Source organism: Acipenser ruthenus, chromosome 21 (genome assembly GCF_902713425.1).
Source record: "Acipenser ruthenus chromosome 21, fAciRut3.2 maternal haplotype, whole genome shotgun sequence".
NCBI lineage: Eukaryota > Metazoa > Chordata > Actinopteri > Acipenseriformes > Acipenseridae > Acipenser > Acipenser ruthenus.
This window is the reverse complement of record NC_081209.1, coordinates 19,928,384-19,951,819: the sequence shown is the minus strand read 5'-3', so window position 1 is coordinate 19,951,819 and position 23,436 is coordinate 19,928,384. Positions and strand designations below refer to the sequence as shown.

General features: G+C 38.1%; 2 protein-coding genes across 10 annotated transcripts in view; both read right to left on the bottom strand.

Annotated features, from left to right (window-relative positions):
- The window catches only part of LOC117427731 (casein kinase I), a 72,983-nt gene extending 60,305 nt beyond the window's left edge, over positions 1 to 12,678 (bottom strand). For 5 of the 9 annotated variants that reach the window (XM_058994952.1, XM_058994954.1, XM_058994958.1 and 2 more), the window contains exon 1: positions 12,463 to 12,677. The gene's annotated coding sequence lies outside the window, so the exon portion shown is untranslated. Of the gene's footprint in view, positions 1 to 12,462 lie in introns of all 9 variants that reach the window. The other 4 variants (XM_058994950.1, XM_058994951.1, XM_058994956.1 and 1 more) reach the window with 2 other exon arrangements.
- Positions 12,679 to 19,826: 7,148 nt separating this feature from the next.
- Positions 19,827 to 22,786, bottom strand: LOC131699107 (PCNA-associated factor-like). The gene is made up of 4 exons (XM_058994949.1): positions 22,647 to 22,786; positions 21,018 to 21,101; positions 20,652 to 20,829; positions 19,827 to 20,034 (listed from the first exon to the last, which is right to left on the bottom strand). The coding sequence occupies exons 1-4, from the start codon at positions 22,690 to 22,692 to the stop codon at positions 19,986 to 19,988; spliced, it is 357 nt and encodes a 118-aa protein (XP_058850932.1). The 5' UTR covers positions 22,693 to 22,786; the 3' UTR covers positions 19,827 to 19,985.
- Positions 22,787 to 23,436: the final 650 nt, after the last annotated feature.

Genomic DNA, 23,436 nt, shown 5'->3' with positions numbered 1-23,436 from the left:
TATGTATTGCTGCTGGTCTGGTTCCTGACCTGAAGCCTCACCACTCATTGACATGCATAACCTGTGTGTGGCACTTTAAAGGAAATCTGATCTCTCCAATGCAGGCTACGGGACAGCGGGTGTATCCGTGCTATCAGTGCAACTTCAGGTCCTCTAGACACTCCAAACACTAAGAAATATCATTACTGCTGCTAAGGGATGCAGAAGCAGAAAGAGACAGACGGTTATTAATATGGGTTGTATAAGTGTCTGGTGCCAAGCACATTTCACCATGATGCTGCAGAATCAGTATTAGCCTCCGAACTGGATTTACGTAGGTGGAATACTAGAAATGATATTACTCTGTACTGGGAATGAAGAATAAACACAAAGGAATGGAGTCATTGGTTGCCCGCACTGTTCCTTTGCTTACTAAATGTCTTGGTATCCCTAAAAAGATAATCATACTTTCTTAAAATACACCCATGGTCTCAGTTTTTCTTTTTACACCCAAAGATGTGATTTTCAAACTGCGAAGACTAGAATCACATTGAACGTCATCCCAGCAAATCAACTTTCAGTGCCAATTAACTTTACTGAAAGACTACCCTAGGATAAGTACACACCTAACCACGCTATTGGATTTGGTAGTTTATAAACATCCACCAGGGTAACATTCAAAAAAATGATGCGTTTCGGCTTAGCATTGTGCCAAGGGGAAACGCGTCATTTCTTTAATGTTTTTTTAACCAATAAAAGTGGTTTTTGACATGAGTTGCTGGGTTTCCTTTAATGTATTTAATTGTTTTAACCATTGCCTTTTGTGATGTAGTATCAGTTCTCTGTTTTCATGGCTACTTTCAAAGAGAATAATGCACCCATCCAGAATTGTGTGTGAATGGTTTTAGGTGCACAACAGAGACTTCAGGTTTCCTTAGCCACAACAATCCTCAGATATTACAGTAGGTACAGGTCCTAATAAAGTGGCTAGGCAGTATATTAGTGTATCAGAAAAGTTTACTGCTGTATGTGTCCTCTACATGTGAAGACATCTGCAGTGTTAAGTTACTCAGCTCAAATATATGTATGGATAAAAAAAAAAAAAAAATACTACTGTATATTAATGTCACTACCTTGTATCACGCTGGATTTTAAAAACAATATACTAAAGTATTGTAACCCGACAGCAAGTCTTATCAGAAGTAAGGCAGTAATCTCTTAACATATGTAATACGAAAGGCTTAGAGTAAATAATGAGGATTTTTTGTATTAAGATTTCAAAAGTGCTTAGAATTAAAAAAAAAAAAAAAATCTTCCAAATACTAAGCAACCCACTTTTATCAACGGCAATGGGTGCAAAATGCTAAACATTGCACTGGAATTGGACACCAACATTTCCCAGTACTGAATTATTTCTCCTTTCCAAAGACGGATGCCATTCAGATTCTGAAATGGTACTGCAGCCAATGGACATTGAAAAAGAATACCGGGAAGAGTGAAGTACAGAAAGTACACAATGACTCATGTTCAGTTTCTGAATCACATGTAAATTTGCTGGATCTAACTGTCCCCATCTTTCTCAAGTGTAGGTCAAAAATGAATCATGGTTTACAAACCTTTGCTGCGCTTTCCACAATGAGGTCTGGTAATCCCGTCAGATAAATTCTGGGTTAAATAAAGTTCAACACAAAAATATATTCTGTAGACTTGAGAAAAGGCATTCATCTGCTGTGTATATGCATACAGGTATAATATTGAGTCTATCTTGCATAATTAGGGATTGTCTATATAGTTTAGTCTACTGCCTATACTTTACAGTAGTGTACATGTTTACAAACATTTGGAAATGCATCCCACAACCATGTTGAGTAACAGTTTCTTCCACGCTTTACCCTGAGTGCACTCTAGACCTTGTTGACAGTGCTTTTTGTTTCCCTTTTCCAGATGCATTTATAGAGACAATGTCTTCTCCGTTAAAACCTGACAGGGCACAGAATCCGTAATGGTTACACCACCACATCCCCCTAGTCAAACAGGTATGCTCCTTCACAGGCCTGGCGCTGTGACAAAGGGAGCTGCCAAGGACGCCAAGCAACAGGGGCGCAAAAAAATAAACTAGTGTGAATAATGATAATCCTTCATGTATTTGCAGAAACTGATACCCAATTAGGAAACCAATAAGAACTATACAGAGCAGTGGATGAAAGGGGCTTACTGTTTTACCTTAGTTAAGATGCAATTAGTGTGCTTAAGTTAACCTATCGCCAGCCCTGCTCCTGCAGTTACTTGCTAAGCATTCCAGCTCAAGTGGACCAAAGGTGGCTTCGACCCATTGCAGCCATGGCTTGCATCAACTGTTTTTTGGTCACGGTCACCCTCCAGAAAAACTGAGGTAATCAAAATGGGTATTTTAGCAAGCTTCAGACAAGTTCTCAGCATATGGGGGCATGAGTTCATGTTTACAACGACTACCTTGGAACCCCTTCCCCGAGCATCACATATGGTTTCTGTATTAACCATAGATGAAGGAAAGACCTCCGCAGAATTTGGTCCAGTGGAGCTGTAAGCAAAAAAGTCATTGATAATTTTTATTATCTGGCTACAGTACAGTCCTTGTTATTTAAAACGCTAATTTCCCTGTAGTATGTGTCATTCTGTACCCGTTACTAAACGGATCAGACATGGTTTAAAATTGATTACTTAAAACTGTTTTGTATACGAGAAGAAAGGGATTCAGAGAAATCTGAGAGGTATCTGGGGCCCACAAAGAGTGTGGAGAATTCAATGGCACTGATGGACAGCCACAGAAACAAACACATAGTGGAACCAATTAAAGACACACATAGGGGCTCTGCCGCACAGTTATCTGCTTACAGAAGACAAGCCTGAAAAACAAGCGTGACAATTGATTTGAAAAGCATACTGCCAGCTAATACAAATGTAGCAACTAACTTGGAAAGCAGACAGTAAAGCCTAGGTACCTCATGCTAGAAATATTAGGTTCTCTATGTTAAAGCCGGATGTTTTTTTTAATTTTAAACAGAATAAGGCTTCCTCGTTATATGTAGCTGGTGCCCTTGAAGTTAATTTCAGTCTCAAAGACCCATCTTACAGCCCAACCCAATAAAGTATTCGAGAAACATTGCAGCTGCCATTTAGGTAGTCAAACTAGCTGTCACTGAATTTTACACCAGCTGGGAAAACCTCTAGTGGTGGTTTAGCAAATCAGTTTAAATGAATTCGGCCCCATAAGCCACCACATTTGCAGAGGTCATCAGTATCTCAATCAAAATGTAAAACTTAAGAAACCACATCAAATAAGAAACATTTTTTTCTACACTGCTGAAGGCACTAGACAATATTAAAAAAGACATTTTGTGTTTGACCTCGGTTTACTTGACTTCAAGTCTTACTTCAGAATTTATGATTGACAGCCAGTATTTCAGTTTTTAATACCTGAAAACTGTCAAATAATAAATTTACAAATAATAAATTCTAAAGTGTAGTGTCCGGACCTGGGTTTTATACAGAAGGATAAAAAAACCTAAGACTTACAGCAGGCAATCCATCCTTCCATGTCTCAACAACAAATAAATACAAAACACACTGTGGTTGCCAGGTAGTTGCTGTTTTCTCCTTTTGTTCCTAGTGCGTTCTGGGTGAAGTCCACAGTCCTTTAAAACTACTAGCATTGTATGAATTTAATGCCGTAGCCCAATATTTTCAGTAGCCAGCCTTATTCTCCTGTATCGGATTCCTATACAGATCTCCAGTTCAGCCCCACTGGGCAGGTTCGGTTCTCATGGAATAGAGGCCATGCTTTCAGTGTTACAGCTGGGAGGGACTGACACACAAGGACGGGTCTTGGGACTGAAGGTCACGCAGCAAGCCAGTGACTGAGTAGGGATCTTCAATTCTTTGGCACTGGAATCCCTAGTCTCCTGAATAAATGCATGTTAAACCATTCGCAGCACTATTTGAAATGGTAGTTCAATATATGCCCTGAAAGCTATTTTTAGAAAAATAAATCAGAGCAATCTGCAGAACTGAACGTGTGGCCGGTTTTATGACAGGGTACCCAGGTTGACTGCGCACCGTGGATATACTGGCATGGTTGATTTACAACCATCTTCAGAGGCTAGCATTGGATATATTCCTACAGCATACCAACACAGTATAGTGAACAATCTAGCTATTCTTCTGAGAAACAACAGACCTGAAGATCAATTTGTTATACAATATTCTAGGGGCAGGAATGCACCATTTTCCTGAATGGTTACAAATATAATTTCCTTAATCTGTATGCTTTTTTGAAAACACAGTAGGCAACACAGCATTTATTTTTTGTATTTGTACAACCGTGAAACAAGAATAAATAGGCTTACATCTGAACACAAGCTTTCAATTTCACTTGTCAATACTGACTGGAGCCATACAGTGAATTATACAGCACAGTTCAAGTGGCGTCGGCACACACAGTGAAATTATTATTGGTAGAAGTAGGTGTTGTGCAACACCTTTGCATGAAAGAAGGTGTTGCTGCATTCTCTCACAAAAGTGTAGGCTGTTAATTGATAGCCCCTTACTGTATGTGAAGAACATTGTTGTGCATTCATTTTATGCATGTAGCACAGTTTAATATTCATGAAAAAAAAGGAGTCAGCTGTGTTTGTTTGCCTTCCCTTGTTTAAGAATTACTTCCAGACAGATTTTTTTTTTTCTCAAAGAACATTATATTGTTAAGCAATTCTATTCCTAGTTTAAATGTTTTGTTCACTATAGGTCAACCTGCCCAGCACAGTGGGTTGTTTTTGTCTGTTTGTTTGGTATGCTTGTTCATTAAATTCAGTATGCCCAATTTAGAACATCTAACTATGTTTCCTCACTGCAGCAAACCCTACAACAGTTCAAGAGAACTGAAGGTCGGTGGGTGTCCTCCGATCCCACAACCCAGTCCACTGCCTCTTTAAATTCAAACAAGCATTTCTCTGACTGTATTACTTACCCTGTACACCACAGTCCTGGATTCATTTGTAACAAGGACGTTGGCGAAGGGGACACTTTGAATGCTGCACCCTAACACTATCAGTTAGCTCTGTGCTTTGTTAATCCAAGTCGCTGATTAGATGAAAAATAAATTTAGAAATACTTTTGCATGAAACAAACAAGATTATATTGCATGCATGGCAGAATCAATATCAGGTAATCATTTCTGAATTACTTTACAAGGTATACATGCTTGAAGGAGAAACAGAAAGTTTGAAAGTCCATGGGCATCATTATCTATAGTGCTGTTTTTGAAAAAAAGGAGTGAAATACAAACAGATTCTGAAACTCAATAGCTTGTGCTAAAGAATATCCAATAGCAATAACTAAAGCGGTCCTTTACATAAGTAAAAATGTACTCTGCAGCATATATGCATGTAAAGACAGAGTGACCTTGTACACCAAGATTGTGGATAATCTGTAGTCTCCACTATTTCCTGTCATCAGGGATATGTATTCCTAGCATGAGATATTTAGAATATTGTACAGCGCGATGTGCAATACAAGCGGATATACAATCCACTTTGCCACGAGTGGGTTAATAGCCTCTCTCACCTTGAGTGGGTGAAAATCAGCTTGCATCTCAAACAGCACCCTATACCATTTCATTTTTGTTTAAAACAGTAAAAATAATTAAAGACTATAGCTCATTTTACTATAACAATTTCTATCTGACAAAGACATTTCAGCTGGCTGCATCACGTCAATATCAGGGTAAACTATAAGCAATATGAAAATTCACAATGCTCAAGGCACTAGACAAAAAGCCAGCTGTGGCTACGTTCATCAATCCAACCCCTTATTGTCTTGTCTTTTATGCGAGATACAGGTTCTTCTCAGGTAAAAGTGACAGCAGATTGTTTCTGTCTTAAATTAATATTAACCCCAGCTCTCAGGTGAACTGTATTCACTGCAGGAGGGGGGGCACCTGTTTTTATAAGGAATGCAGTGCAGCTTTCTTCAAGTCAGGAAGCAATTGAAACATCACTTAAAGCAAATCAGACATAAGGAATAACCAGTTAAACTAAACATCCAGTGTAACTAAAAGATTCCGCTTCCTACTGGAGGCGAATCTTGTTCTGTAGTTAATTTGCTGGTTGCAGCAGATGCTTGTTAATCATCATGCCCAAAGTCACTCAGACAACATGAAACACGTCTTCTGCTTGCATCCTAATCCGGTTACAAGCTCTGCAAGGTACTTCTATTATGAGAAGCGATCGGCTCATCGCTGTCAACATTAAGAAGATTTTTTTTTTTTAATACGAGTAGGGAAGAACATGAGTAGGGAAGAATATGGGCTTATTTGTGTTCATTGAGATGCTGATAATTACATCTGGTTAGTTTTCAGTGACGTGGGAACAACAAACTGCATTAAAACAAACTGCTATTTATTACTAGAACATAAGCTCTGGGGTCTTCCTTTACTGTTAAATCTCTTGCAGTTGTCAAGAGAATTGCTCTAGATGCCCAAAATGATAAGAGATAAAGCGTGATAGAGGAACCTCACACACAAGGCATTAAGCATGAATCACAAAAATGAAGAGGGAGGGAAGCGGAGAACACAGTGAACAGCAGCTGATCTTCAGCACAGGAAGTGATACCAGGGCAGAACTTAAACAATCTTCAGATAGTGATAAATAAAGCAGAGACCAGAAAGGGACCAGTAATAAAGTCAATACCAACTTTAATGTGCTAAAGTTTTCACAGATTAAATATACTTAAATTAAAAGCTAAAGCATGTTTTTCCAGACTTCAGATTATAAACCAACTTAATGGAAAGGACCAAAGAAAATGTGGAATCAGTAGATGAGCTGGTTAATACCTACACCACCACCTTCACTGGTATCTTAGATACTGTAGCGCCAATCAAAACGCGGACAGTGTATTTTAATAAAAGCTCACCGTGGTAAGATGAAATATGAGGGTTGTAAACTAGAACGGAGATGGCGGTTATCTAAATTGCATGTTCATTACATCGCATGGAAGGGCCATCTGGTTAAATATAGGAAGGCTCTGGTGTTGGCTAGATCATCATATTATTCTAGTTTAATTAAAACAAATAAAAATAATGCTAGATTTCTTTTTGCTACCCTAGATAATCCTAACCTTGACATTGGAGCCTCTCACAGCTGCAATGACTTCTTACATTTCTTTAAAAATAAAATACTAAAATCTTAGAAATGAGATTCCACAGACACCTTCTATTAAGGAGGACTCCAGCACCATTTTACCAAATACACCTATTAAGGCTACTATGGGGGCTTTTTCTTTGACTATCTTACAGGAACTGACAGAGCTAGTTCAACATATGAGAGCTACTACATGCTCTCTTGACCCTATTCCTCAGCACTTAAGGCAGCTGTGGTAAAGCCTATGCTTAAGAAACACAATCTGGACCCTAAAGTACTCAATAACTCTAGGCCAATCTCCAACCTGCCATTCTTAGATAAGGTTCTAGAGAGAGCTGTTGCAATTCAATTACAAAAATTTCTAGCTCTTAATGGTATATTGGAGAAGTTTCAGTCTGGTTTTCGTGCTGCACATAGCACTGAGGCGGCCCTTGTCAGAGTTGTGAATGATCTGCTGATAAGCTCTGACTCGGGCTTTCCATCAGTTTTACTTCTTCTAGATCCAAGTGCTGCCTTTGATACTGTAGACCATTCCATCCTACTGAATCGTCTTGAAAGCACAGTGGGACTGTCTGGCCTTGTCCTATCCTGGTTCAAACCTTATCTTTCTGATAGGTTTCAGTTTGTCTCTATTGGGGAGGTAAAAATCGGCAGTATCTGAAGTTGTCTGTGGTGTTCCACAGGGCTCCATTCTAGGTCCCTTGTTGTTTTCATTATATATGCTACCGTTAGGTGACATTATCCGCAGATACAGAGTGAACTTCCATTGCTATGCTGATTTCTTCTGCCTTGGTGTTATTATCTACTTGCCTTACAGACCTCAAGTATTGTAAGTCACTGAATTTTCAAATGTTGAATTCAGATAAAAACAGAGGTTATGCTAGTAGGATCACAGAACCAACTAAAAGGAAATCTGGGATTACATGAGCTCGACCCTTGCAGTCTCTCATCAAAACTTAAACTAGAAATTAAGAGTATGGGGGTCATCTTTGATCCTGATCTATCATTTGAGACTCATATTAGGGAAGTTACTAAAGTATCTTTTTACCAAATTTTGACCAATTATTTCTATATCTGATGCCGAGAAACTAACGCATGCCTTTGTTTCATATAGAATTGATTATTGTAATGCACTTTTTTCTGGTATCCTAAAATGTGTTGTATCCTGCTTGCAGCTTGTTCAGAATACCGCTGCTAGAATTCTGACTAAAACCAGGAAAAGTGAACATATTACCCCCGTTTTGGCCTCTTCACACTGGCTCCCTGTGCAGTACAGAATTGATTTTAAGATTTTGCTGTTAACTTACAAGGCCCTGAATGGATTAGCACCTAGTTATTTGCAGGAGTTACTGACCCTGTATCTTCCAAACCGCACTCTGAGATCATAGGATGCTGGGCTGCTGGTTATTCCTAGGGTCAACAAAAGCAACACGGGAGGTAGGGCTTTTTCTTGTAGCGCTCCTAAATTATGGAATGCTCTGCCTTCGTTTGTCTGGGAAGCTGTTACAGTTCTCAAGACAAGACTAAAAACTCACTTTTATAAAATGGCTTTCTTATCTTAGTGGGTTTTAATGTAACTTTAAAATTGCTGCTTTTGTATTGTATATACTGTAAATGTTATTTAAATGGTCTGATTGTGGCAGTTGTATGTGTGACATGCTATACAAATGTATTGTGGTTTGTTCTTTTTTTCTGCTATGTACTGTATAGTGCTCTGTGATACTTTTGTATAAAAAGCGCTACATAAATGCAATAAATAAATAAATGCATAATAGAGCACCGACTCCCGGGTCATTCAAACACCAGGCTATAATAAAAAATGTTGGCTTGTTGTAACCGCTCATAATTTTCACCCCATACACAAATATTTCAGGCTGTTTTGTTTCAAACTCTGCAGCAGCCCACAGTTTATAAGCAGCACTGGCAATTCCTTGAGGAATCATGTATGGCTGCTTGTTGACAACACATACTTATTCATGTCTTTTATTTTAAAAGGTGGGCTAGGACTTAATTGGTTTATTTCTATATTAGTTTACTCAAGCTTGCTGTAGTGTACATAAAAATTCAAACAAACGACAAGTCAGTTACACAAGTATTCCAGAACTCTAAAAATAAATGTGTTAATGTACAGAAAGTGTGAAAATGTGTCCCAGCATGCCTAGTGCATGAGAGTTAACCCTATTAGGTCTAGGTGACTTGGGAAGGGGAGTAGACTATATACCAGGATTCTGAGTGGTCACTAGACAAGTGTTCCTCTTCTATTCAGGAGTTACACAATGTTGTTCAGATTGGTTCATCTCAATAACACATCTTAAAAAAGCTATTTCCACATCACAGGACAGGGTGCTGGTAGATCTGTCGAGCCGAATGCCTGGTAGCAATAGTCAAACACAGCCCATGCTGAATAGTAAAAAAACTACCTGCATTAAGACACACAGCAATAGAGCTGGTCTGTTGGCTTAGGGCATGGCAGCCAAACCTCTCCCGTGTTCCTAATCCCAAGCAAAAGTTAACAAAACTGGCCTAGGCCTGTTTCGCAAGATAGCAACTTGACCAGCAATCCAGCAGACAAGCATGAAGGAGACTTGATATAACTCTTCTGCAGCAAGCTGTGTGTTTAGAGAGGAAGCTGGCCAATGCACAGGAGACTTGGAAGCCAGTGTTCAAGAGGAATTCTAAGGCAGACTTCCTCTTGCAAGACTACAACCAGAAGTAAAGGATAATGATACAGTAGCTGGTGTACTTGTGGCCAGTGTATGAAAAGTCATACCTTCATCTGGACATACTTGGATATTAAATATTTAATAATCAAGTACCATTAATCTGTTCAACCAAACTCTTATTTACTGCCAAGCTGGGGACTACACAACCAGCATACATCCCGTGCCATGTCAGAATGATTAAAGAGTAGATCACCAGGACAGTATGTACAGCAAGTGTGTGTGATGCATGGCCTACTGAGGGCAGGCACTTCCTTATGTCCTTCCCAAGTTTCATCACAATTGGATAGGCTGGAAGACAGCCAGGCAACAATGGCAGGAAAGCAACAGCTGAGCAGATCTGTCACTTAAAAAGCAGGAGAGAGGAGGGGGTTAGGAGACACAGTTACATACATTACAGCATTGTTAGCACTTACACATAGTTTGATTTCCAGTTTTACTCTGTTAACACCTATAATCTAATTTCTCTGACGTATGCATGGAATAAAATCAATCCGTTTCAGTCACACCATCAAATCTGACTGACTTCAAAAGATGAGGCTTGGTTAGCAGGTGTATAAAAGATAACAAATATGACTGAGGCTTCGTAGTGATCTCAAGAGTAAAGATTCTACAGTTCTTGCATATTTTTTAAAAATACAATATTGCTTTAAATCAGCAATATCATGGTGGCTGCCCATTAAAGGACCTACAAAGTCTATGAACACTGCAATGTATTTTGTCCTGCACGAGCAATTAGTCTTTGGGAGAACGCTTCTTTGTCCAACAAGCTGCACTTAACAGAGTACTGTATGTCATTGTGAAACACTAAAGCAAGCAAGACTGGTAATAATTTATTGCTATCTTGCAGAGGTATTGTCAATGCAGTTTACAAAGCTGAAAATGTAAGTCAACCACTCTCTCTACAAGTTTTAGGGAAACAATTTAGATAATCTCAAACATATTTATGAACAGGATACAAGGGCAACCTGCTTACGATCCTTAGGCTGGATTTAACTGAATTCATGTTGCAATACTGTATATGTCTGACAAAATTTTGTCTAGCGTTGTTATTGAATAACCTATCATCTTTAAACCTGAAGTGTTCCTCGTGCATCTCACACCAATACAATTCTTGTGGTTGATTTAATACATGACTGCAATGTTTAGCATATTCCAGTAGTTTATCAAAAAGACCTTGTTTATTTACAGTATGACTACAGTTCCAGCTGTACTCTCCCCTTGTGTAAAGATATACAGTAATGACTTTAAGCTCACAATAATTAAGAGGTGGGGCAGCGGTTTACCCAAATTGCCTTTTGTTCTTTAACCATTTCTACACGCGTCTGCAAGGCAACTACTGGAACATGTAAAACTGTGTGTACAGGGAACAGCGGCAAAGTGTAAAGAAATGTCTAAAGATAACCCGGAGGAATGACAATGTATCGGTAGGTAGGTACGTCACGCAAACATTCACAATACACAAACTGCACCAGCGGTCCACCCTCAATGTAACCATGGAGCCAATGGCGAGACGGTGCACCATTAATAAAGGCATAACTGAAAGAGTCAAAGTAGTAACAAATTTAGTTTTTAGTCATTGAACATTAAACGCGTGTGCCTAAGCCATTACTAGAAATTAAACACATTTAAAAACTAGGCTATATTAATGCTTGGAGTTTCGCTTTTTTCAGCTAGATAATTTGATATTTTCATATTTACAATATTTCATAATACATACTATATCCACAAGCATATATATATATATATATATATATATATATATATATAAACCTTTAATCTACCCTTTAACCGTAGTTTTGTATTTTACAATCGATGTACAATCCTAGCAAGGACAGACTAGAAGTAGAAAAATCACTATAATTAACCCACCCTTAATTTAGTTCTCTCTGCGCACTCACGGAAAGCGCAGAGCAATAAGGAAACAAAAACCGGCTGCTTTACTATAATATATTTATATATATATATATATATATATATATATATATATATATATATATATATATATATATATATATATATATACACACACACACTTACTTTTGGTATCTTACAAGAAATACTGAACCCAACACTACCACCCCTTCCAACCCCCTTTTTTCGGAAAATCTAAATACATAAATAACGTTTCAACAACCCCAGCTACCCACAAGATAGTGTGTTTTAAATAAAACTCCAAATACAGAAGCTGCAACCAAAGTGCTACTTCAGATCATTGTGAAATACGCGTTTCGTTGTTCCAACAAAAGTAGCTACACGAAAAAAAATTAAACAAGGCACAAACACACATCGATAATCATCGCTTTCTATAAGAATCTTTTTCATGTATAGTATATCCAAACGTACTGATATTTCCCGTAAACGTTTATTTTAAACAAAAGGAGAACATGTATGCAGCTTCGATGACTTCATTGTTTTGATCCTAATTATCTGCAGTAAATGTTCACAAAGGGCATGGTCCCATATCCTCGTCTCTCACAGCACCGATAATAATATTTAAATATATTTCCTGGTGACTTATTCAACCCTAAATAATAGTCTTTCTAATCAAAGGAAAAAACATGAAAAGGAACAAAAGCCAAACTCACCTTTTACTCTGTGTTGGTTCTGTTCGATGCCGTCGGTTCTGATAGCGATCCCAGTCCAGGTGGTGTTATCGACAAGTCTGGACGTGTTAAAGCTTTATATTTTATCCAACAGCTTTTTACCCCTTTTTTCTCGCTGTCTCTTCGGAGCTCTGAAAGGTTCCTGCAGTCCCGGAAGTGCTGATCCAGCACCACCCGCCTGGGAACACTTCCGGGTCGTTCACTTGGGCGTGCTTCATGTTGTCAAGGTGATTCATGAGAAATGTATTATTATTATTATTATTATTATTATTATTATTATTATTATTATTATTATTAATAATAATAATAATAATAATAATAATAATAATTCCAGATAATTAGGTCATTATTTTTACCAGAAGTTACTGAATTATTTTATATAATAATATATTATTAGTTTTATAGCACTGCAGAATAACCGTGCATTGCATTAAAACACTTATCCGTGTTAAGGTAACAACACGTCCCGCGAAAAACGGTTTTTAGCTTACATTTCATGTCCCAGTCAGAAACAGTAAGTGTTAAATATTAATAAATAAATAAATAAATAAACTGTAGCAGTGTGCTCTGCAAGTTGGCAGCACAGTCATTTATTATACAGAAATAAAATAAAGTGATATACTTATTTTACTGTTTCAGAGTTACATTGAAGACAACAATGTTCTGGTTTTTCACTCTGGAAATCTGGTAACACTTATTCGTGGTTATGTTGATGTAGATACATCCAGATATGTTTCCTGGTACTGTAAAAAAAATCGAGTTTATGGCTTGTCATAACCATTTCCAAATATAAAATGCCATGCTATTTGATCCTACTGTACAGCTGTGCTATACCTCTGTCCCAGTTTGAACAGTAGCCACAGCTTTAACCACAGTAAAGAAACCAGGATCGTATTACTGTGATTAACACAGGTGAGTGAGTGGAGCTGGAAGCGCAGTACATTACCAGCAGCAGACACCCTAACCTAACGGGAATCCCTGACACACATAAAACAAACCCTCATCCACTTTTAATGAACTTTCCACAGGCCAGGCGCTCCACAAACCCGAATACCCCCCTAGGAGTTCAAGACACGGCCAGCACTGGTTTCACCTCTGGAGCCCTGGGTTCAACGGCAGAGTAGCACAGCGCACAGCAAGACGGGTTACCAAGGGGCTGTTCGGATAATTAAGGTTTTACTGTAAAGTGTTACCACTTATTTGTTAGACCAGGGCTATTTTAGTTGCCTGCTGTAGATACATGTAACTTAGGCCACAACAGACAAAGTGCCTTTGTAGAAGGGGCAGCAGTGTGGAGTAGTGGTTAGGGCTCTGGACTCTTGACCGGAGGGTCGTGGGTTCAATCCCAGCTGGGGGACACTGCTGCTGTAACCTTGAGCAAGGGACTTTACCTAGATTGCTCCAGTAAAAACCCAACTGAAAAAATGGGTAATTGTATGTAAAAAAAATAATGTGGTATGTAAAAATAATGTGATATCTTGTAACAATTGTAAGTCGCCCTGGATAAGGGCGTCTGCTAAGAAAATAAAGTAAAAGCCAGCACTAGTGCCATCTAGTGAACTGTTACTTTGGCTCAAACTTCCTTTTATTTTACTGGCAGAGCAGTGCAGTGCTCTAGACGGTGCTAATATAATGCAGTTTAGCCTACATTAGATATGCCTATGACAGGCAACTAAAACTGAAGAGCAGCTCCCGGGCTCATAGTCAAAGCACCCTACTACAGATTTAAAAAAGAAAAAATAAATAAACAGTATTTGAGAAATTAAGAATCATAAACAAGTAAGAGGAGACAGTGACATAGAGGCCAGCAGGTGTAAAGGGTGGCCGAAGCTTGTGACCCCACAGCTAAACCAAATGGACTGATTTCTGGTTCACAGAAACAGCTCTACAAAAGTGAACCCATGTGTTTTTTTCATCCCTAAGTTGTCACAGAAACTCATTTAGAACACAGGTTACATTTTGTCCGGAACACCACAGCTGTTAAAATGAGTTAAAAATGTCCCGAAATGGAGTGGTTTTGATTATTATTATTATTATTATTATTATTATTATTATTATTATTATTAATATAATTATTTATTTCTTAGCAGACGCCCTTATCCAGGGCAACTTACAATTGTTAGAAGATATCACATTATTTTTACATACAATTACATTATTTTTACATACAATTACCCATTTATACAGTTTGGTTTTTACTGGAGCAATCTAGGTAAAGTACCTTGCTCGAGGGTACAGCAGCTGTGTCCCCCATCTGGGATTAAACCCACGACCCTCCGGTCAAGAGTCCAGAGTCCTAACCACTACTCCACACTACTGCCCTAGTTGATGACGGGATACAAGCTGCTCAGAGTAAAATGCTATTGTGTACTACCAGATTTCCAGAGAGTGTGGAAGGGTGAGTGCATGTATATGGGAGGTCTGGCTTGAAAAAGACCATTGAAATTGTTGACCAAGTTACAGACTCAAACAATAGACTACAAGTCCAGTTAGTCAAGTACAACACATTTACTAGTCAATCCAAAGGAAACAGCCCATGCAAGGGTTCTCTGAAACTGGGCATTATTGCATATTGGGCAAAGATAAGTACAACATGGATGGGATGGAATTAGGGAGCAAAGACTTTGAAAATAATTTTGGGGTTGTAGTGGCCATTGCGGGAAGGCAATTGAAAAGGCAAGTGGCATGTTGGGGTACATTGCTACAATTATGCAATAAAGTCTAGGGAAGTTATGCTAAGACTAATGCTGTAGTTAGATGCCCGCCTAGAATACTGAATACAAATAATTATCACACTAAATGACATGAGCTATGAGGATAATTTAAGAGAATTAAATCTGTTCAATCTAAAAAAAAAAGATAGGAAAGAGTGGACTAACTGAAATGTATAAATACTGCAATTTGTGAAAAACCTTGTATTTGTTTCAGATTTTTGATACACTCACAAGTTATATTTCAATAAAAAAACAGGTATAAATATTTGGTGGAAAGACACAGAAGTGTATATTACAGTAAAACAAATCTCTCAGGAGTAAAATAACCTGTGATATGTCATCAAAGGACCTTCCAAACAAAGGAGAGAAACTCTTTTGTACAAAACCAATTGTTATTCATTTCTGACGTTATTCATGCACAGGTTTTCTCTTTTCAATACTGTCATTTCAAGCAGTGTTTGTTGGAATATTCAAATGTTTGTTCCAGCACTAGTGATTATATAATGGCAAGAAGATACTAGGACTACCACCATGAGTCACATCCACAAAGAGGGATTCCATTATGACATGAAGAATAGCAGAGTGAAGCATTTTAACAGGGATGTACACCTTTGGGAATGGTATCGATTGTCTTTCGGAGGTATTAGCTTTCTTAACTAAAGCATTCTTCTTGTTGAGAATCTCTTTGTATATCATTTCCGTTTCAGTCATTACATTGTGGTGACTTTTTAAAATTCAATTTAAAGCACACCTGTGGCCTCAGTAGCGCTTTCAAACACTCTCTAATTCAGGTTAATGGGTACACTATGATGAGATCAGACTAATGTTTGAGGCCACATGGGTGCTTTAAACTGAGTTTTAAAAAGTCACCTGGATGCGATGACTGCAACAGGAAACGACATACAAAACTAATCTAAACATGAAGTTGCTTTTTAAAATCCTGTCCAATGTTGTATTTGGTATGTAATCCTAAAGCAATATTTCTGTGTGGTGCAGTATCTTTTTCTGGTATCTTGCTATGTCCTGGCATGTACTCTGTGTTGAGCTTCCTTAAATCTTGCATCATTTAAAGGATTCCCCTCAGTACAATTTTGTTTTCTTGCTCAGCCGTGCTCATTAGTGTCTGATCTTCCTTACAGGACTGCGCGACCTTCTTTAAAGATGCCTAAACGTCTCTCAAGATCTCCTCTCTCCCCATTAAGACCCCCCACCCCCCTCCTAATCCGCTTTGAACACCTCCCTGTTAATCTCATCTCATATTTCTTCAGTTTACCCTGTAATTCCTTCCTGTGATCCTTTGCACATTAAGATCTGACATAATCCAGTTATGGTATCTTAAAACGTCACACTTACTTTGCGCGTGGATCCCCTCACGATCTGCGGTATGTTTGAATTCTTGTACTTGAAGAACCTGACTCACATCTAAGTCAAGAGTGTACTTAAGTGGCACAGAGAGGGTATGCAGTTAATATCAATGGTGTTCAGATTGCAGAAATGTTCCCTGTCGTCCACTGGTAGGCACTGTGTGCTTCGTAAATATCACATTGAAATAATCTGCAATTACAACATCTTACATACAAGGAACTATGCGAAAAGTAGAATTGAAATGAAATGTTCAATCTGCTGTGGTGTACAACCACGCTTATTTGTAAATATAATTAGCCTAAAACCTTGATGATCTGAAGTTTGATTTTACAGACATACACTCCCTGCATGCAATGCTGTTCGGCACATTTGTCAAATAGAGTCAACGCGCTGGCAGCCTTGTGGTATTTATTACAGTCCTGTACAGTGGTTGCAATTACAATTATTTCTAGATGGTTTCTTGGTGGGGTATGTCAAATTAACAGTTGTACAGTCATAATTGGATTATTTCAATCTATTTTATGCACACCACTTTTCTCTTTGTTTCGGCTTTGCTGGATACTTGCCATGTTTGTACCAATTCACACACACATCTCTGCAAAACCAGTCCGTGCAGGTACTGAAAATGAAGCGTAACTTCTGACATTATTGTAACAGGAATGAACCAGTTCCATAAAGAGGCCTGTACTAGATATGTACAGATTTATCAAGGTCATTAAAGTAAAAATATATTTTTTGTTGCATAATTAGTAGCAGACATAGGCTTTAAATGACCAGTTTACTTATTTTTAGTAAAAGGTCTATTTTTAGTAAAGTGGAAGAGTGAGCCCACCTACATGATACTGTGCTATTGTCTCTTAATGCAAATGTATTCAGATATTAGCTATGCCTTGCATTTGCACTCCTCTTCATCCATGCTTACATCCGTGTCAGCGTGATCTCTATACATGGACACAGGCACACTGGCCAATGTATGAATCTAAAAAAGCAACTGCATTTTCAATGAAAATTGTGTAACTATGCGCTTATTTGTGGAATTATATAATACTGCTCGGAGGGTTTGATATGTTCTATGTCCACTATTTATGATGCGTGTACTAAAAAGGCACCACACACTTACTATACCTTTAAGATCTTTCAGAAATAAACAGCAGTTACAACATTCAGACTCTTGGTGGCACTGTGTGCTATGCAGAAATCCCATTAAAAAGCAGCAGTTAGTGTAGCAACATGTGCAGTTGTATAATTGTGGTATAAAAAAGTTAATTTGAGCCTGAAAACAATCGTGTAGGCTCGGTTTTCTTTACAAATACTTTTTTTAAATTTTACATAAAATAGCAATGATTAAGAATAAATTGTTTAATAATCACACCAGTAGTGTTAAGTACCATGGTATGGATAAGCCTCAAAGTCATTAGATCCACATATTGCACCTGATAAGTTTTACTTTGTGTGTTTACTCTTTCTGGTACAGACAAACATACTACACGACACTTTTGACAAAGAGTGTTTAGTTAAAATCTTTTTACATAAAATACTGCACAAAACTAGGATGTAAACGGCAACCAGAGACCAAAACACGCTGCCTTTGTCTGCTGTTCTTTCAGATCCCTCTTGTGGCACTATTTAGTTATTAGTCATATATCAATAAGCACTTTAAATGCCTAGTTTACAGACAATTCAAGCAAATTGTAAAAAAAGGACTTCTTTCATTGCTCAGAATAATTAGACAATTAGACTACTGCCATCTTCCAGGGACAAAACTCAGCAATTGAAATAGGAAGCACTTAGACCTTTGTGGATTCGCTCACCAAGAAACCAGCATGGGACTAAAAATATATTTATACTACAAACTACAGTACTTAAGATATCATGAAGACTAGGTGTCTGATAAGTCACTTATAAAAGAACAAGTTGATCATTGATTTCTCAGAATTCCAATAAATCTTATCCTCTGTACAGACGTCATGCAGTGCATAAAACATACTGTAACATTTTAAAGTTAAAATACAATGTTGTTATTTATAATAAGTTACTGTATTGCAGTGTCTCATTTGTTATAAAATAAACATCATTTCACTTTGAGCACCTCTGCTTTGCTGCCCACTTGCCAAACTATACAAAAATGCATTTTATATTATAATTAGGGCTTGGACTGTTTGATTTTTCTTTCCCCCAAATCTCTACATCCCTTTAAATGTTAATTAGTAATCACTAAGCTGTCCCTGCACCCTAATTTAAAGAGTAAACTACTACTGTAATTAAAGACTGGGTTTAAGATTTTTTTTTCCTTGCTCCAAATCAAGGATTTAAAATGGACTTGCTATCAGTGTACAAAAGAAAATCTGTCAGGACAACTCTATTAAACAAGTGAAAATAACAAAAGCACAACAATAAACTAGGAAACTGCAAGAAAGAAATGCAATTAGGATCAGCGATGAGCAATTAACATAATTGTCACATCTGTTTGAAATAAAAGTCAAGCAATACAGAATCATGCTCAGTCAATCTATGAAGGTTAAAACAAGTGACATTGTTTTGTAATTAACAGCTTTTTCCAAGTTTAATTAGGAAAGAGAATTGGCTCAAAATACGGTTAGAGACATCATGTGATCAAAAATAAAACCCCAAAACATCAAGCCTCAATTATAACTTACTATAAACTAATAATCTGCAACACATATTTGGGGGCAATACAATGGAAGCGACAGCATGCAATTGTATTTTAGCACGGATTGATTAATTCTAGTATGAAAAAAGGAAAGTCATAATCTTCAGATTGATAAATATGGTATCTAATGCAGGTTAGAAGCCAAGTGTGCTGGTTTAGAGCAGGGTGTCAAACTCCAGTCTGAGGGTCGCAGTGTCTTCTGGTTTTATTCCAATTTAAGCTCTCAATCAACATCATTGATCTAATTATTTGCTCAATTGGACATTTAATATTTTTTCAAAGTCTTTTTACAGTTGATTTAAAACACACTTGAGTCAAGGTACACTACCTAGAAAACAGAGGCCTGGAGATGTTAAATTTGTCCAGTTAATCAAATTAAACCAATTAAATAATTGAGAGCTCGGGTGGAATGCTGCGGCCCTTCAGGAACCGAGTTTGAAAAGCCTTGGTTTCAAAGCTGCGGTGGGTGTGTCAGTGTAACTGTCTGGGAGTGCGTGGATGGGTGCGGACTGTCTCACAGACCACAGTGTAAGCACATCTCACTTGTGCTACAACAGGAGTTTTAGTGTTAAAACAATCAAACGCTAACCATCGCATTCAAGTGTGAATTTATAACTTTTATTCATGTTCTGTACAACAGACAAACATACTACACAACAAATATATATACATGGATGTACATAGTAAAATCGTAGCCCTTTCAAGTATCCAGCATGGCTTTATTTAAAAGAAAGTTTTTCTGGAGGAATCAAAGCTCAAGCCTCAGTTTCTGCACCATCGTCTTCATCAGGCAAAGGCCGGGCTCTGGGAAAAGAATTGAGGAAAGAGTTAACCCATTTTAAACCATCACCCCAGACTTGCATCATCTGACAACACTTCATTTTCAGAAGTCCCTTATTAGGCGATTAAAACTTCCCAAACACTTTGTCCAGCCACAGCACTACAAGCTAGCTTTGTGTTACAGCTATGGTCAGACCCCTGCCTGACCACTGGCCACATTCTATGGTTCCCATACAGGAAGTGATGTGGGAGTCCCATTGCCAGTAACACAAAGGGACATGACAAAGAACCTAGAATGTCTGTCAAACCGAGGGGTTGATTTGACCAACCTATGCCCTGGCAGGATTAGCCATAGCTGGATTGTTTTAGAGCACTTCCCAGTACCAGGGAATGCATCAGTTTATTTCCCATAGTTATCCCGGGATACAGGCACTTTGTTTTGCTGTTGATAGAAAACACATTTAAAAGACTTCTGTCCAAAATGGGAACTCAAATTATTACATTGTCTTTCAGGTTAACCTAAATCATTAACTGTGCCTGAGAATTTACAAGACATACTATGAATTCCCTTCGATAATGTAGCTATCTGCCAGTACCCGATTCATAAACCTGTTTCTATAGACACCACATGGTTCACTTACTTCCTGGGTGCCTTCCCCACCCCGCTGCCCCCTGCCTCCTCATCGTCCGAGGGGAACAGGTTCTCCTTTTCCTTCTCTGGACGGCTGCTGGGACCGCCAAAGAAATCACCAATCCCCTTCTGCCAGGTCGGGGTTGGCCGGGGGCACACAGAGTTGCCACCTGCATATTTATTTTTGGCTGAAAACAAGGGCATGTGTTATCAGTCATACTGTACATTATACTTTTTTTTTTTTTAAAATCCAGATCCACTCACACAGGTTATATTGCTCAACCACCACTGCACGCATACATATAGGGGCTATGCAAAACTGAATTTTACACAATTAAGCAGAATAAATTAAAACTAAAAGAACTGGACCACTTACAAGGTGTGCCTGCAGACGAGCTGGCAGGTGTGTTTGCAGAGCTGGAGGCCCCAAGGGACTTTCTGGGTGCTGTTGCAGCAACAGCTGAAAGAATGAAGTCAAAATGATTATTTAGAAGCATACACACACAAAAACACATGAATCAGTCACTACCCTGGGGACTGACAAAGAAATAGAAGAGATAGGGAAAATGTTAATTATAAAAAGAATGTAAACAAATCTAAATACCATTACTGTAATTCTTCAAAATGCAAGTACAAGACTGATTTCACGGTTAGCCTAAAGAAAGATGACGGGTCTCACAACGGAGGCCATTCAACTCGTCAAGGTATGATTTTCAACCAGACAAGACCATCTTTATTGTTATTATTGACCAAGTTACAAGCTGTAGAGTTACAGTTAGGCTACATATAGAAAGCATTTCACAATACTGTGTAGCTGACTCTCATTGCTATTTACTTTTGGCACTGAACGGCTGTATATCTCCAACAGGGTTTGCTAAAATTGTAAGACTTCCATTAGTTAAATAGGACTGAAGTTCAGTCACTGAACCAATCCATAAAACAAACATGTTTCAATAGGGCAAAAAAAGCATGCAATTGCTTTGTGTTGAAGTAATTCTGATCTGTTTTCACCTATGCTTCCAATCCAGATGCAGGGATGGAAATACCTGCAAAACTCCCAGTGCATAGCAGTTTGATCCATTCCAGGTTTTAACATTAGTCCGATTAGCCACAGTGTGTAAGTTAAGAAGCTCAGGTGTGTTATTAAACTCATAGTAAAATCAAGAATGGATCAAACTGCTATGCAATGGGAGTCTTACATGTATTTCCATCCCTGCATCTGGTTTTCAAGCATAAGCTAGAACAGATCAGTGTGAACATGATGAATGAGTATTTATGTTTATTATATTATCGAGACATGATTGATTATGAATAGGTTCAACTCAGCAGCATTTAACTCTGATGTACAGACTGCCTTCTGGCGCCAAATCAGATAGCTCCGAATGTGGCGCCTGTTTTGCGGACAATAAATGGTTAAGCGCGCTAAGTGACATTTTTTTGGAGGATGTCGATTTTATTTGACAATTTTTTTAATAAGTTATAAGACGTTCTAACAACGATCAAAATTAAATGATCATACTAGAATTCGTTTTTGCTGTACATTTGTATACGTTAGTTTTTTTTTTTTTTTTAAATTGGCGGGAGCTAAACTCTGAACGCCCCCCCCCCCCCCCCCGACCACAAAAAGTAAAAAAAAATAAAAATAAAAAAGTAAAAGGATTTAAAGTATTTTTTGCAAATACACAATTTAACAACATTGATAATAAACTGGTTATAAAAATTAACAGAGATACACGCATAAAGCTGCATGGGTACCTGGTTGTACAAAATAAAAAAAAAAATAAATAAATAAATAAATAAAAGCTAACCCGATAAATTCCATATAAAAAAATTCAAATTAAGAGTACATACGTAACTGCAAAATAAATGTCAAGACACACTCGTAACAGGCCTGGTTCGCATTAGAGTAAAACAGCCGTATTCAACAAACCTCTCAAGATCTAAACACACAAAATGTATACAAACATACATATCATTGTATGACGTCCTTTAAAAACAGTCTCACCTTTTCTGTAAGTGGCAGGAGCGCTGTCAGCCTTGGTCCTCACCATTTTTATAGGTTTTTTTCTGTGTGTGTGTACCACTCGCTGAATGCAGACCGTTTCCTCTTCCCTAATCTGAGTAAATGATTGCGTTCTCCCGCCGGGGTTTAAATCTCGAATAGGCGTCCACATCGCGTCACTTCACGTCACTCCATAAGCCCGCCTGTCCCTTGGGGGATGAGCGCTACTGTATTTTCAGTTAATTAGAACGGCACATAACTTTCAGTTCAAAGCATACCATCTGTTATAATATAACTTGAAAAGTTACAATGCAAAACCTTTACAATTTGCAGATGTTACTACCAGTAGGGTTTTGAGTAGGGTGCCCGCTAACGCATCCCCAGAACAGTGTTGCCAGATCAGAGGGTTTTTTTTAAGGGTGCATTTTTAATTCTAGTGGATTTTATATATAGGAAAAAGAAAAAGAGAAAAGGATATTTCAGGTACTTAAAAAGGTAGAATGATTGATTACAAATCAATTACCAGGACGTTTCGGACTACAAGTCCTTCATCGGCTGAATACAAAAAAAATATATTGGCTGAAATCATTTTTTCCCCTAAGATGTATTCAGAATGTGCAAGTCCTTCCTTTACTGGTGGCGGGTGATGCTCTATGTGGCATTGCTCTCCGAATCCTGCTTGCATTCCTGGTACTGTACTATTCTTTTGTAAGGCTTGTGGCTGGCATGCTGCAGGTGCGCTAAAGCTGGCACACGTGTTTTGCTTCATGAACGTTACCTTGTTCACTGCGCC

Excerpts from the sequence above, each read along its gene's own strand:
- LOC131699107 (XM_058994949.1), bottom strand. The coding sequence starts at position 22,692 with ATGGTGAGGACCAAGGCTGACAGCGCTCCTGCCACTTACAGAAAAG. Across the intron at positions 21,102-22,646 it reads TCCTGCCACTTACAGAAAAG|CTGTTGCTGCAACAGCACCC; the intron begins GTGAGACTGTTT and ends TCATTCTTTCAG. Across the intron at positions 20,830-21,017 it reads CTCGTCTGCAGGCACACCTT|CCAAAAATAAATATGCAGGT; the intron begins GTAAGTGGTCCA and ends CCTTGTTTTCAG.